General features: G+C 33.5%; 1 protein-coding gene across 8 annotated transcripts in view; it reads right to left on the bottom strand.

Moving 5' to 3' along the window:
• Axo (axotactin) overlaps positions 1–14976 on the bottom strand; it is a 36323-nt gene that overhangs the window by 18043 nt on the left and 3304 nt on the right. For all 8 annotated transcript variants that reach the window (XR_011447701.1, XM_070305429.1, XM_070305427.1 and 5 more), the window contains exons 2-13: positions 12924–13534; positions 6893–7224; positions 6292–6473; positions 6091–6194; positions 5559–5911; positions 4355–4523; positions 4162–4277; positions 2612–2718; positions 1596–1941; positions 1237–1514; positions 894–1134; positions 583–813 (exon numbers count right to left, since the gene is read on the bottom strand). Coding sequence is in view for 7 of the 8 variants with exons in the window: in XM_070305429.1 (XP_070161530.1) it covers positions 583–813; positions 894–1134; positions 1237–1514; positions 1596–1941; positions 2612–2718; positions 4162–4277; positions 4355–4523; positions 5559–5911; positions 6091–6194; positions 6292–6473; positions 6893–7211 (2446 nt within the window). In the remaining variant the exon portion in view is untranslated. The remainder of the gene's footprint in view (positions 1–582; positions 814–893; positions 1135–1236; positions 1515–1595; positions 1942–2611; positions 2719–4161; positions 4278–4354; positions 4524–5558; positions 5912–6090; positions 6195–6291; positions 6474–6892; positions 7225–12923; positions 13535–14976) is intronic.

Genomic DNA, 14976 nt, shown 5'->3' on the forward strand with positions numbered 1-14976 from the left:
AAGCAGTGGTATCAACGCAAGAGTACTGTGACAGTAATAATACGCAGAACAGTGAGTGAGTCACCCATGTTGTCAAATGCTAAATGTTATATAATGTAATTTCGAGACAGAAAGAGACTATCCGATAAATTATCCGAAATTACGTCATATAATATTTACCATCTGACAATATAGATGGCTTACTCTTATTCTGCATATTATTATTGTCACGATTTTGATATAATATATTCTACTTTGTAATTGTGCTGAGGATGGCCAAAAAAAAGGAGACCGAATCGTACGCTTTTTGTAATTTTGTCTATCACGTAGTGGAAAGTATCAATGTAATTTGATTGTAATAAAACATATACGCACAAATTATCGCGCTGGCTCTTGATTGCCTTTTATTTCCTTCGTATGATATACAATATAATTATATTATAAATCAAATCAATTTTTTTATATAGGGGAGAATCGCATAAAATATATTTTTTAATATTTCGATTTATATTTTTATGCATGTGAAAACTGACATATTATTTTGTTGTAAACCGGCGTTAATTTTGGTTGCGTGAATTAATTATCGCGAATAATTCGTCTCACCAAAATGACAGTTTTTCCCCATGTATCCAGTATCTGCGCAATCACACGTGATCCTGTCTTCTTTGACCGAGCATTTACCGCCATGTTCACAAGTGTTCGGTCTCTTACACGGATCCACAAACTGACAATTATCTAAAGCGACTTCTCCGCTTACTCTCTCGGTGTTGATCACGTATCTAGGTTCGATTCTTTGATTATTCACTTGTATCTCGCGCATACATCCTACCAGACCTAAATTGCCGATTTAAAAATTTTATTATGTTTTATATAATCTTTTAGAGACTTATCATACTAAAAAAAGAAAAATTTACCGGCATTGTTTTTACCGCTTCCTATAATAACTTTATCACCCAACTCGAACGTCAAAGCGAAGAGTTTACTCTGCTTATTCTTGTAATCGACCAGGATGCTGAGCTCGCCTTTTGTGTAATTAAGTTCGACCGCGTGCCAAGAAGTATTGTAAGGCGGAAATTTTACCGAAGTTATCACTGTAATATTCTCAGTCATAACAGGTACTAATTGGAAACGAATTTCGTCATTGACTTGACGTAGCTATAAAAAATACACGAAAAAATATTATTTATCATAATATATAGATTGAATAAGTGAATAAAACTAAAGAAGAAGAAAAAAGAAAAAAATATATAATCATACCTCCCAGTAGCCAACACCGCGACTGCTTTTTATATCACCCGATGCAACGATCCCGCTTGGCTTTGAACTCTTAAAGTCAAAGTTTAACTTGAGCGAATCGGTTCGTTCGACAGGCCACCAGATATGACTTCCCGCGAAAGGATACGTGATCGGGATGACTTCGACATTGGCTTCATAGTATTCGGGTTCCAAGACACCGATATAGTGCACCATAGGATTGGAGCGCTTCAGTTCATATATAATCGACTTATCGTTAAAGAACACATACTTCAAGGAACCTGAGAAAATATAAAATTGTATTGATTAAACGCAAGGTGGGATTTTATGATATCAGGTACCGTGGATAATTTCGTGCAGACCTGCGAAATTATTGTGTGACAGAAGACCCTTCTTCTTGTGAAGCTCTGGACCGCCACCAATGTATATCTCCGGATCAATAATCATATTGTAATTTTCTCCCGGTACTTCCAGCACCTTCACCTCGTCGTCTAAGCTAACGAAGACGAGGGATCCGTTATGAAATATAGTCAAATTGTTCCAATGGTCAGACGTGACGTAATCGCCTAGCATAGTGGAGATCTTTGACTTGTGTCCGAAATCAAGTTCAACGTAAACCGATCCGTTTATAATGGAAGCTGCAACGTAATGCTGTGTGCCATCGATCTCGCCAGAAGCGTAAAACAGGGCTGAATCGTCCCATCTTGTCTAAAAACAAATTTCTTGCTTGACAACATTCATACATTTATTTTTTTTAAATATTTTCGAGACTATATTTGCAAAAAAAAAAAAAAAAAATTTGTTTATTGCGAAGTTTATACGTATTCCACGGCTATGTTTATTTGAACAAATTTTGTTAATATAAATATGATGTAGAAGATTTTGTTAAAAAAGATTTTTCTTTTTAACGTTCATAAATTTTTATTAATTTTTTTATTAATCTTTATTCGAAAAAAATAAAGTATAAAAAATTAAGGAAATAGAGAAAGATTTTTACTAGGAAATAAAAATCTGTTATTGTAAAAATCTTGATTATGATTTTTTAATTCTAATCTTCCCAGTATGCACACAGAGAGAGATTATTCAGTAATACTAATTGAATATTCAGTGTGGGAGAAATTTCATTGTGTTTGTACAATGAAATTTCGCTGCGGTACAATTTGAGAAATGGAACTCGATACTGTCTCCAAGAATTTCCACTGTAAATTTTTCCGTCATAGAAATTGATCCGTAAGTAAAAGCAGCTGTTCGTAAAGATACAAAAAGCGCGAACCTCACGACTTCGTCAAAAAGATACACATCTCGCTATAATGAATCAATGAACCCACGACAAGGAAAAGGAAGGTCCTATTACAATAAGCACCCGAGAATAAAATACCTTAAAAGCGAGGCTGATCCTGTTGACAGACGAATGAACACGATCCTTCCAATCATACACACGGAAAGACACGTACGAGGAGCCTCTTAGCGTCAGTATCGTCGCGGCTGAAAAATGATGTTATATTTCGAATTCCATTAGCTTCATATTAAAATAGTCGAATCCTTTTAGGCGCACATAAAGACCCTATCTTTATTTTTTTTTCAATAGACAAATGTAGTTTATCTATCATTTCTATAAAGATAAAACTGAATTCTTTTGTATGATAATAGCTTATTCTTCATAATTATAGAGACTTTCTTAAAATTATTATATCTTTGTTTGTTTTTCTTCACTTCAAGTATTTTTTTTAATGCTAGCAGATTACTTAATGTATTGACAACATTGTTCAACAAAAAATGTCTTTTTTTCGGACATTGGAATGGGATTAGTCGTTTTTTTTTATACGTTTTTGGACGTTGAACATGAATCCGGTTTCGAAATTGCTCCATCGGGTCAGAATTTTGAAAAATTTGCAATTAAAGTTGCAAAAAAGGACTGTTTTCATGAACTTTGTCATATTATAGCTACAATATGTGACGTGCTGTGTATATGTGTGTGTGTGTGTGTGTGTGTGTGTGGAGAAGTTTTATTACAATCAAAATAAAGTATATTGTTAGGATTTCTAACCCTCAAAAGGAATTTTTGGTGTCGGTTATGGTTAGGTTATCCGAGAAGATGTTCATATTTGCGCAAAGCAATACTTTCATCCAGCTCGATGGTTCTGGTATCACAACTTTTCAATTGAGGTAAACAAGAGAATCTTAATTATTTATTAATTATTAATTATTAATTATTTATTTATTATTTATTAATTAATTATTTTTTATTTATTGTCTTTATCTTATAATATTATCTTATAATAAGATATCCATTAAATATGGTTAAATATGGAGTTAGGTTAAATATTGCAGTTAGCTGTGACTTAGGTCAATTATTAGTGACTTAGGTTCAATTATTATTTAAACTTAAGAGTTTTTTAGGTCACTGAATACGAATCCAATGTCAAAATTGTCAAATTCAAAATGATGGACTCAAATGTTTAGATTGCAATCTAAACATTTTTTTAAGTTTCGATATCCACCATATTGAGTCCACCATTTTGAATTTGACAATTTTGATATTGAATTCGTATTTAGCGATCTAAAAAAGTCTTAAGTCTTAAAATAAATATAATTGAAAGCTATTTGGTAAATCGTCAACGATCTTATAATATGATCAGGTTCGTGAAAATAGCCCTTCTTGCAACTTTAATTGCAAAATTTCTCAAAATTCTGACGTGATGGAGTAATTTCGGAACCGGATTCCTGTTCAGTGTCTAAAAATCTATGAGAAACGACTAGTCCCGTTCCGGTATTTTTTTTTTTTATTGAACTATGTAATTATAAAATGTTTGAAATATCAAATTAAAAAAATCGAATAATTTATTATTTAAGTTATGAATATAAATAATAAAATTTGAATATTTTCGCAAAAAGTATTCATATCAAATTCAATTATACTTTACGTACTATACACGTCGCAACGTTCGCCCTCGTATTTCGTTCCGAAACAGTCGCATGTCAAACTATTATAATGATTTACGCATTGATCTGAGACGAAGCACAAGTTTTCTCGTGTCCTGCACCTAAATTTTGAAATTTGAGATATAATCGCAATATCGAGCCGTCTCAATTGCCTCAGAGATTTTAAAGAGAGACATACTTATCGATACAGCCTTCCTTAACGTTCTCATGCTTCGTCGCGATCAACGGTCGAATGGGCAGCAAATCGCTGGCGGATTTTCCGGAACTCAAAACCATATCCCTGATGCAACCAACAAACGACTCTATTATATATTTCACTCCGTGTAATCGTTCTTCGGAGCTCAATCCTGTGTCAAAGTGGAGATAAGATGATAAAAATACGAAATAGTAATTTCCCATACAGCACTAAAGCTTGCAACAACATTGCTGCAATATTGCAATATTGCATATTGTAGTTTAATGTTGCAGAAATATTACAAAGACATTATTTTACAATATAACTTTAGTAATGTTACAGCAACATTCCAAAAATATTCCAAAGAAAGTATTCGATAATCGCTAGTTCATTCGTTTACCCCTATGCGGCGCATATTGCGCTATCGCATTTAATTTTTAGTCACGATGATTATATAAAGCTTACAAAGAGCGACTAATAAGATTAAAGATATAATAACTAATTTTATTAGCTTAAATTGTATGATATAACCCCAACACAGGGGACTCAGACATTGGACTAAGAATTCTTTTAATAGTTTCCATTCTTATATAAAATCAAAAATTTGATAATAATTTTTTAACATGCAAAAGATATTTCAGATTTTAATAAATAAATTTTGAGATTATATGAAGACAAGAGAGATGTGAAAAAACTTGTATGCGTAAATCCACCACAATCTTTTTGCATATCTGAATATTTCGGATACAAAGAGATTGTGAATTTACAAAATTGCAAATTGAGTTTTTTCTTATTTCTGTTAGATATTCTCTGTTACTGAAGGAAGTCGAATGTGTACCGAAAAATTTACAATTTATAATTTCGTTATTATTATAATACAGAAAATCTATATACACACTAAATCCTGATTCTTATATGCCTAATTTCTTATTATTTTTTTCATATGTTAAAGATATTATGTCGATAAATATACATAAAGCATTATTGCATATATATTACAATATATTGCTATGTTGCTGTAATATTATATTGCAATATTTCTGTAGGCGCACATTTTACTGTTGTTGCAATATCATAACAACGTTGCAGCAACATGTCGTAATGTTTCTGCAATGTTGCAATCTTGCAGAAAAATGTTGCTGCAATGTTGTTGCAATCTTGCGGTGTTATATGGGTTTTGAGTGGGTTTCGCGAGGATCTTCCTCACCTCCGATTAGAACGACCGAGGCCAAGTCTTCGGATACCCCGTAATTAACAACACGTTCAAGAACCTTTAAAGCGGTCTCGGCTCTCTTATCATCGACTCTAGCGATTAACTTTGCTCCGTGCACATCGATTCTCACGAGAACGCTGTGCCATTCGTCTCTGTTAAGACCTTCACCGACTGTCAAGCTGGTCGATTGTTTGCCGAACACATGAACAACCTTCAATTGGCCCTTTTCCACTATCACGTAAAGTGCGTAAGGGACGAGGCCTTGCGGACGATTTTTGACACTGTGATAAACTAGCAAACCGTGCGGAAGCTTGGTGCGAAACTTAAAGGATATCTCGCGGCATAATCTGTTAAAACATATTATATAATAGTGATTACAAGCATATTAAAAATGCGATACGTTAAGATATATTTTGTTGCATGGATTGAAAAATAATGTTCAAGATTAATAAATGAATAATAAATAATAAACAATAAATAAAAAATAATTAATTAATAAATAAGTAATTAAGATTCTCTTGTTTACCTTAATTGAAAAGTTGTGATACCAGAACCATCGAGCTGAATGAAAGTATTGCTTTGCGCAAACATGAACGTCTTCTCGTGGCCAGATTCCATAAAAGTTAATTCCTGCGGTAGAAAGATATGGTGGAAATAATATTTTCTTAATTTATATAAAACATATGTGTGTGTACGAAGTATTTATACGATTTAACGATGGCTTTACCTTGCCTCGTTGATGCCTCGGTACCGGTGCTTTCGTCGGTTTCGGAGGTGTAAAGGTTGGTCGTGGTGTACTGGAAGTGGATATACTGGTTGTGGAAGTTGTCGAGGGTGGACTATTTGTTATTGTGGCGCTCGTTGTGACAAATACATTACCCTTCGTCACGAGGTAAGGCGGTAGCGTATCTTAAAAAGTAAATTATTATAATCAAATAAACAGAAATAAAAATCTCGATAAAAACTTATAACAATTTTCCGAATTTCTGTCATGAATATTATCTTTATTCGTGCATAAATTTTATTTATGTAAAAAATTTTATATTGAAACACATGTCTAGTTACCTCATTTTTAATTAAAAATGCCCAGATATATTAAATAATTTACAAAAACAATATAATTTCGCAATTTTACATATATACATATAGATAGACGTGCTTATCGTTTAGTTTCTTAGTTTTAATTTTCTCAATTTAAATTTCTTTTTTATCACATTTCAACATTTTTTTTTCTATTCTAATATCTTTGTCTTTTGATTTTTATAAACATTTTATACTTTCTCTTAATAAATAAGTTTTTGAAAAAATGATAAGTTTCCAGGACTTACGATCGGTACCACCGACGCAGTAATAAAGGCACTCGTCTTCCGAGTTATAACGATTGTCATTTCCTTTGCAACCGCCGTAAGGAAACGGTCGACATTTCCCTTCGGTCTTATTGAAGTACCATTTATGGACAAAGTGCGTGCAAGGTCCTGGTTCCATCCTGGCTAGACACCTTTCGGGTAGGATCTTTTTGATCGTAGTTAAAACTTCTGTTTCCTCTACCATGTCCGTTTTTGGCGAATTCGTCTGATTCGCCAAAATTTTTACCATTACATTGAGCAAGACAAGGATCCCGAGGATCCTCTTGTCGCAGTAGATCATCGTTCCTCATTCGCTGAAAGAATAATTCAAAGTCTCCATTCTAAAAAATCTTTCGCGTTCAATAAAATATATTAGTAACAGCTTTTTATATAAATTTAATTATCAGATTATTACTGAATATTATTTGGGGGGGAATAACGCATTCTTAAAACGCGCTTATTTTTTTGGTCTTATATTTTTAGACAGAGACTTTAATTTTTATAATATTGGCAAAAAAAATAATTAAATATATACCCATACAGCACTAAAGCTTGCAACAACATTGCTGCAATATTGCAATATTGCATATTGTAGTTTAATGTTGCAGAAATATTACAAAGACATTATTTTACAATATAACTTTAGTAATGTTACAGCAACATTCCAAAAATATTCTAAAGAAAGTATTCGATAATCGCTAGTTCATTCGTTTACCGCTATGCAGCGCATATTGCGCTATCGCATTTAATTTTTAGTCACGATGATTATATAAAGTTTACAAAGAGCGACTAATAAGATTAAAGATATAATAACTAATTTTATTAACTTAAATTGTATGATATAACCCCAACACAGGGGACTCAGACATTGGACTAAGAATTCTTTTAATAGTTTCCATTCTTATATAAAATCAAAAATTTGATAATAATTTTTTAACATGCAAAAGATACTTCAGATTTTAATAAATAAATTTTGAGATTATATGAAGACAAGAGAGATGTGAAAAAACTTGTATGCGTAAATCCACCACAATCTTTTTGCATATCTGAATATTCCGGATACAAAGAGATTGTGAATTTACAAAATTGCAAATTGAGTTTTTTCTTATTTCTCTTAGATATTCTTTGTCACTGAAGGAAGTCGAATGTGTACCGAAAATATTACAATTTATAATTTCGTTATTATTATAATACAGAAAATCTATATACACACTAAATCCTGATTCTTATATGCCTAATTTCTTATTATTTTTTCATATATTAAAGATATTATGTCGATAAATATACATAAAGCATTATTGCATATATATTACAATATGTTGCTATGTTGCTGTAATATTATAATGCAATATTTCTGTAGGCGGACATTTTACTGTTACTGCAATATCATAACAACGTTGCAGCAACATTTCGTAATGTTTCTGCAATGTTGCAATCTTGCAGAAAAATGTTGCTGCAATGTTGTTGCAATCTTGCGGTGCTGTATGGGTACTTAATCATTATATATAGCAATACGTACACGTGCACTTATTAATATTTCTCTGATCATTAATCTGTTAATGAATAACATGTTGCTTCTAATTGTTACAACTCTCTGGTATAAGCTGCTCTAACTAAATTTACAACATTGAACTTAAGAGCATACGGTTCGATCGCGTTTTTACGATAGCACAGAGTCTTTTTAGATAGTATAAGATTAAAAAAAAAACATTATCAACGTCTCACTTTAGGTGCAAAATTCGAAATATTGCGAAATACAAGAATGAGGCTAATTAACTTCGAATTACGCGAGTTTTGAATCATTCTTTGCATTTTTTTTTTAAATAAAACGACAATGTAAAACGCTCATTGCGTTGCTTATGCGATGTCTTTTTTCGCTTTAAGCGCGATACGATTGATTAATTGTCACAAGCCGATTAGGATCAAGTCGAAGATGCGTTTCCATGAAAGCCTCTCGCTTATCTCGCGCGCTTTAGAAAAACGCTTTTACGATTCAGGCCACGTGGACTGGACACCCACGCTCTCTCTTCCATAAAGCGCTTGAAACCGTTCGTCCTTCCGGTTGTGTTCTCGGTTAAGCCTATCTTAATACGAGCCCGTAGATACATTTTTGCGATTACAGTTGCCTGATTTATGACTTCCCCCTCGCGTCGCGACACCGGTACCGGATCGGGAAACTCCTATGAATGATGCAACGAGTAGCGCATCCCATGCGACCGGTCGTTAAGCGACCGGTGATGGATTTCGATATGATCTTTCATTTTTCGTCTCCTGAAAGAGGTATCTTTCATTTGCATCCTAAGTACCCAGAAGTCAAAGTGTATACGCGCTACCTCGAATGGATCTTCTTTATTTAATCGTAACGCGATATATTAAACCCCCTTTCTCTCTCTTTCTCTCTCTGATAATAAGGCATTAACATAAGCGCGCGAGATGAAATAAAGTGTTAATTTACGATGCCATATAATACGCTACACGATGCGTAATCCGACCGCAAACATTGCCCGTTTCCTCGAACATCCTCGCGAGAGGAGCTATCGTAAGCTCTTACAATTATCTTTTTTACGGGGTAAATTGAATTTGATCTAACAATAAGACGAAAGAAAGACTCGCGTCGCTCGGTAATGAATCGCTGGTCGATGCTTCCCGTCGAATTTGCTCGTCCTTAAGAGGGGAAACTAGTGTAACGGCTAAAAAAAGAAAGGGCTAGTTTTAAAGATTTTTTTTCTGGTAAATAAATTTTTTTTTTTTTTCATATTGCGTTATTAACATCTCACAAAGTACACAATTTGAACTATCTTTCGCGAAGTTTTCGTTAAAAAATATTAGTATTTATAGCTACAATAACCAATCATGTAAGCCGCCTTAAATAAAGGCGGGCGCACGCGTAGCGGGCCAATGAAAGCTCTGAAAAAAAAAAGAAAAAAAAAATTTTCTTAAAATATAAGACAACAGTTTTAGTTGCACGTGTGGATTAAAAAAAAAATTACAAAATGGCGGATTTTTGAAGAAGAAAATTCCAAAATCGGTGAGATATTTACCTCCGTTTTTTAATATTACAAAAGAACAAATTATTAAATCGAAAATCCATACGTGCAACTGAAGCTATTGTCTTATATTTTAAGAAGACATTTGTTTTTATTTCAGAGCTTCCGTTAGCCTACTACGTGAGCGCTTATTTTTTCACACGGCTCACACTATTGGTTATTGTAGCTATAAATATTAATATTTTTTAACCAAAATTTCACAAAAGATAGTTCAAATTATGTACTTTGTGAGATGTTAATAACGCAATTTGAAAAAAAAAAAACAAAAAAAAACAATTATTTACCAGAAAATAAGATCCTTAAAAATAACCTTCTCTTTAGCCGTTACACCGGTTCCCTCGCTGAATGAAGATTCTTCGGAAACGCATATTTCTCTTGGTGAATGCTCTTTGCGTTTTACGAATTGCCTTCGTTCGCGAACCATCGCATCCTTTTCCTCGGCATCGCAATTTATTCTGTCGTTAGCGCATCTACGAGTTCAAATTTCCACGTTCATCGAAGCGAGACGAATATGACGAGACGACCTTGATAGATAACGAGGATTAAGGGAATAGAGTGCGGTTGCGATTACATTGCGTATGATGATACGAAAAAATATAGAAAAAAAAAAAATCGTTTTCTTTATTTGTCGTATTTTGATTCATAATATCGTTACGATTCACGATGACCACCATGTGGGGCTCATTTCTCCTCTCTTTCTTTCTCACGGTGCGATGCTCGTTTTGTGCGACGCCCTAGTTAATTAGGAGACGTGTCTATTGTAAGTCTGAAATTTCATGCCACGGCGAAGAATCTCACACTCATGTGATTACGAAGATATCACTGGTTCGCGACATCCGAACCGCGCGCGATTAGTGCACACAATTTTATTCTTTTGCACGTTATAAGAAAATGCCGGAAGGTCATAATATTAATGTGAAATATTAATTAATTGCAATGTATTACATCTCTTCGCGAACGCATACACGCTACATATGTGTATATTCAAATTATTGTAATGATGTATATTTGCATTTCTCGCATATTATGAGCACAAATATTTTCGGTATTATTAACGTCAGAATTAATTTTTATAATTAATTTTTTTTATTAAAATTTGTGTTATAAGTATAGAGAATAAAAAATGTATTTATCTTTTTATTTATAACTCAATTAATATGACTGAATTATGTATTGAAGAAATTATTTAATGTTTTCTTTTCTAAATCTTTTATATGAGAAATATTCATATGATAGATCTCTTTTTAATAAGATTTCTTTTTAATAATCTTTTTAATATTTTCCAATCGAATCGAATGTTACTATTGTAATCTGGTTCATTTAGGCTGCTAGTTCCATTATGCATATTGACACAAATTCGATATGTACATTGTACGCATCGCGTGTCAATCTACGTGTGTTTAATAATTTAGCTTCCATCGTTGGCTCATTAATATTTATTCGATCATTTTATAACGTGTTTGCGCATAATTGTATTAGTATAATAATGTTTATCCCGAATTTATGCGACGATCATAAATTTCCCATACAGCACCGAAAGATTGCAGAAACGTTGCATAGACCTTGCATTGAAACATTGTAATATTGCATGGAAATTGCGAAATGTTTCTGCAATGTTACTGCAAGTCTGCGACAACGTTGAAATGTCCGCCCTTAGAAATATTACAATGTAATATTACAGTAATGTTACGATGCAAAGTTACGATGTATTTGTAATATTGAAATGCGTTGCTACAAATATGCAGAACGCTTTAAATTTGATAGATAAACTTTGAAAATATATAAAGACATCCAAGAGAAATAAGAAAAAAAGATTGTGAATTTACGCAATTACGAGTTTTTTCTCTCTTGGATGTCTTTATATATTCTCGAAATTTATTTATTAAAATCTGAAATATCGTGCATATTAAAAAATTATTATTAAATTTTTGGTTTTATATAGGAATGGAAACTATTTAACAATTTCCTGTTATCTAGTTAACATCGCTATTTTATAAATAATTTACAAGTTTAAGAAAATAGTAATGATTAAATAATTTCATTCATAAAAGTTAAAATTTTACTTATATAGATATTAGACTCTATTTTACATCTTAAGTAGACAATTAACGAATAATTTTAACTTTTTTGGATATTTATGTATCCGATTACTGAACAATCAGTTCAATATCTGAATTCCCTGTGTTGGGATTGTATCGGATAAATTAAACTGATAAAAATAGTTATATCTTTAATCTTATTAGCCGCTCTTTGCAAACTTTATGCAATCATCGTGATTGAAACTGAAATGCGGGATAGATAACGCAACGCGCGCCGCATAGCGGTAAACAAACGAACTAGCGATTACCAAAAACTGTTTTTTGTAATGTTTTTGAAATGTTGCTGTAACATTCTCATAAAATATTACAATTATATGTTCCAATAATATCCCAACAATATTACATTGCAACTTGCAAGATTGTAATATTACTGCAATGTAATTGTAATGTTCTGTGCTATATGGGTTAGTTCGTTTGGGGCAATTTTTTTTTATTTAATAATAATTTTATTTAATCTACAGATAAAATATAATCGCCTAAACATCTAGAGATTTAATTTAGTCTAGGAATTAATTCTCCTAAACTAAATCTATTTTTCCCAATTTGTCTGACTGTAATTAAATAGGAAAGAATTTAATCAGCTTGGCATTAGAATTCGCGTTAATCGAATAATGATTGTAAAAAGATCTCGAAAAATTTAGGGAATAAGTATAAGCGAAAATGATTAATGATTAATCGAGATTAATATTCGTTCTTGTTAATGTTTAGCGATATGATCCTAAAATTTCGAGATGTTCGGTGATTGAGGGGTGAGGGGGAAGGGAGGGGAGAGAGAGAGAGAGAGAAAAGGGTATCTCCTATTCTTATCCGAGCTTCTTAAGCTCTAGCGGGCTTTGAGCTGCGTGTCGAGTGCACGAATCTGCGTACCTTCGCGTGCCCGTGGTCCAGATGAGATCGCGGCTCGTACAAGCCGGATGTGACGTCAGAGGGCCTCTGCCGAGCACCGTCCGACGAACGGCGGTTGCGAGTCAATTGTCTTCTTTCACACTGACACACTGGCCAAATCCCCGCATCGACACGGCCGCCCGATCACGTGTATTCGCACACACACCTCACGCACGCACGCACGCACGCACGCACTCGAGATCCGCGCCTCCTCCGCCGCCTCCTCTTCCTCCTCCACGCGTCCTCTTCCTCCACCGGACTCCTGCTACTGCTGCCGCTGCTGTTGCTTGTAGCAGCAAGTAGACACTAATTTATTAATGCCACTCCGACCACTATACTCTCTGTTACTCATCACGGTTTATTGACTTTCATTGCGATCCCGTCTCGCGCGCCACGCTCTGACGTTCCTTCGCTCCTTTCCTCCCCATATGACGAACCTTCTAAGCCGCCAACCACTCTTGCTTCCTCTTCTTTTTCGTCGAAACGTTATTTTTTTTTTTTAAACGTTCCTTGGATTCTTTCCCAAATGGAATGTTTCTGGTATCTCGTTTAAAAAGAACGTGGTTTTTTTTTTCGAATGATCATCCGACATTCTGAAACAAATCGATATTATATTAGTGAAATGGGGTAGGAATCATTTTGATTTCTCGGCGGACAACGAAAAGATAAACTTTGGATAGAAGATCTTATAAAAATAACGACAAAATATATTGGAAATTCTTCGATAATTCATGATAATCGTTATGCAGATATATAATATACGTGTATAATTCGATAAGAGAAGCTATATGTATTTTAGCGAATATACAGGGTGTCCCAAAATTAGACCGACAAATTTCAGCTGGTTATAAAGGACATTAAAATCAAAGAACTAACCGGGGGACCTCGCGAACCGAAAATTCTGATTTTTATAAAGCGCACATATATGTGGGGGTGGAGGGGGTGGGGGAGAGGTAATAAATAAATTCAGAAATTTCCAGTTGCGATCTAAAAACGGTTCTAAGGAATAAAATCACCCCTCGTATGTAGAGCGGCTTTTTATTTTTTTCGATATATTTCGAAAATTATTCGGGATATTAAAAAATGTTTTATATAAAAGTTTCATGGTAAAAACATCTCTATTTAATCTATAATAAATATTAATCTATACAATGTATATTAATCTATAATAAATATTAAAATCTCCCCTCATATGTAGAGCGGCTTTTTATTTTTCTCGATATATTTCGAAAATTATTCGGGATATCAAAAAATGTTCTATATAAAAGTTTCGTGGTAAAAACATCTCTATTTGATCTACAATAAATATTAATAAAATAAAAAAAAAAATTTTTTTTTTTCAAAAATTTTTGCTCTTGCTTGTCTTTTTCTTTCTCTAGTGCCAAAACCCATACAGCACAGAACATTGCAGCAACATTGCAACAATATTGCAACATTGTAGCAACATTGCGGCAATGTTGCAATGTTGCTGCAATATTGCTGTAATGTTCTGTGCTGTATGGGAAATGATTCATTTGTGGACACGGCTTTATTGAAAATTGGTTTGTTTTGGTTTATAATCACCTGAAGTTTATCGGTCTAATTTTAAGACACTTTAATACCGATATTCTGTATTTGAGTGCATATAGATTTATGTTGTTCTTACGTTAGGGAAATCAGTGGGATGTTCTTTCCAGCAGCCGACTTTGAACTATTTATATATAACGATACTTGAGCGCGACTAATCGAATGTGGCAAAACGTAATGGGGTGTTTGAAAAATTTTAATTTCTCCGATAACCAATAAAATAGAAATTCTGTGCAGTTTTTACGTGAATCTTTACGCGGCTGTCAGAGAATGGGCGGAAGCTTTCACAGGGTAATATCAATTCTTTTGATAAACAGAAATTTTTTAGTAATAGAGCTCTTACGCGAGCTTCTCTATTCCGGCAATTAATATTCACAGGGTGGTTTTCATGTAGCGCGTGCTTTTCCATGTAAGAAAGGGGTCGTTGAGTCGAATCGATAGGGTATTGTAGCAAATAATAGAACACGGG

The sequence above is a fragment of the Polyergus mexicanus genome, unplaced genomic scaffold (assembly GCF_030449975.1).
Source record: "Polyergus mexicanus isolate NDT 795.1 unplaced genomic scaffold, iyPolMexi1.0 SCAF_12, whole genome shotgun sequence".
Classification (NCBI taxonomy): domain Eukaryota; kingdom Metazoa; phylum Arthropoda; class Insecta; order Hymenoptera; family Formicidae; genus Polyergus; species Polyergus mexicanus.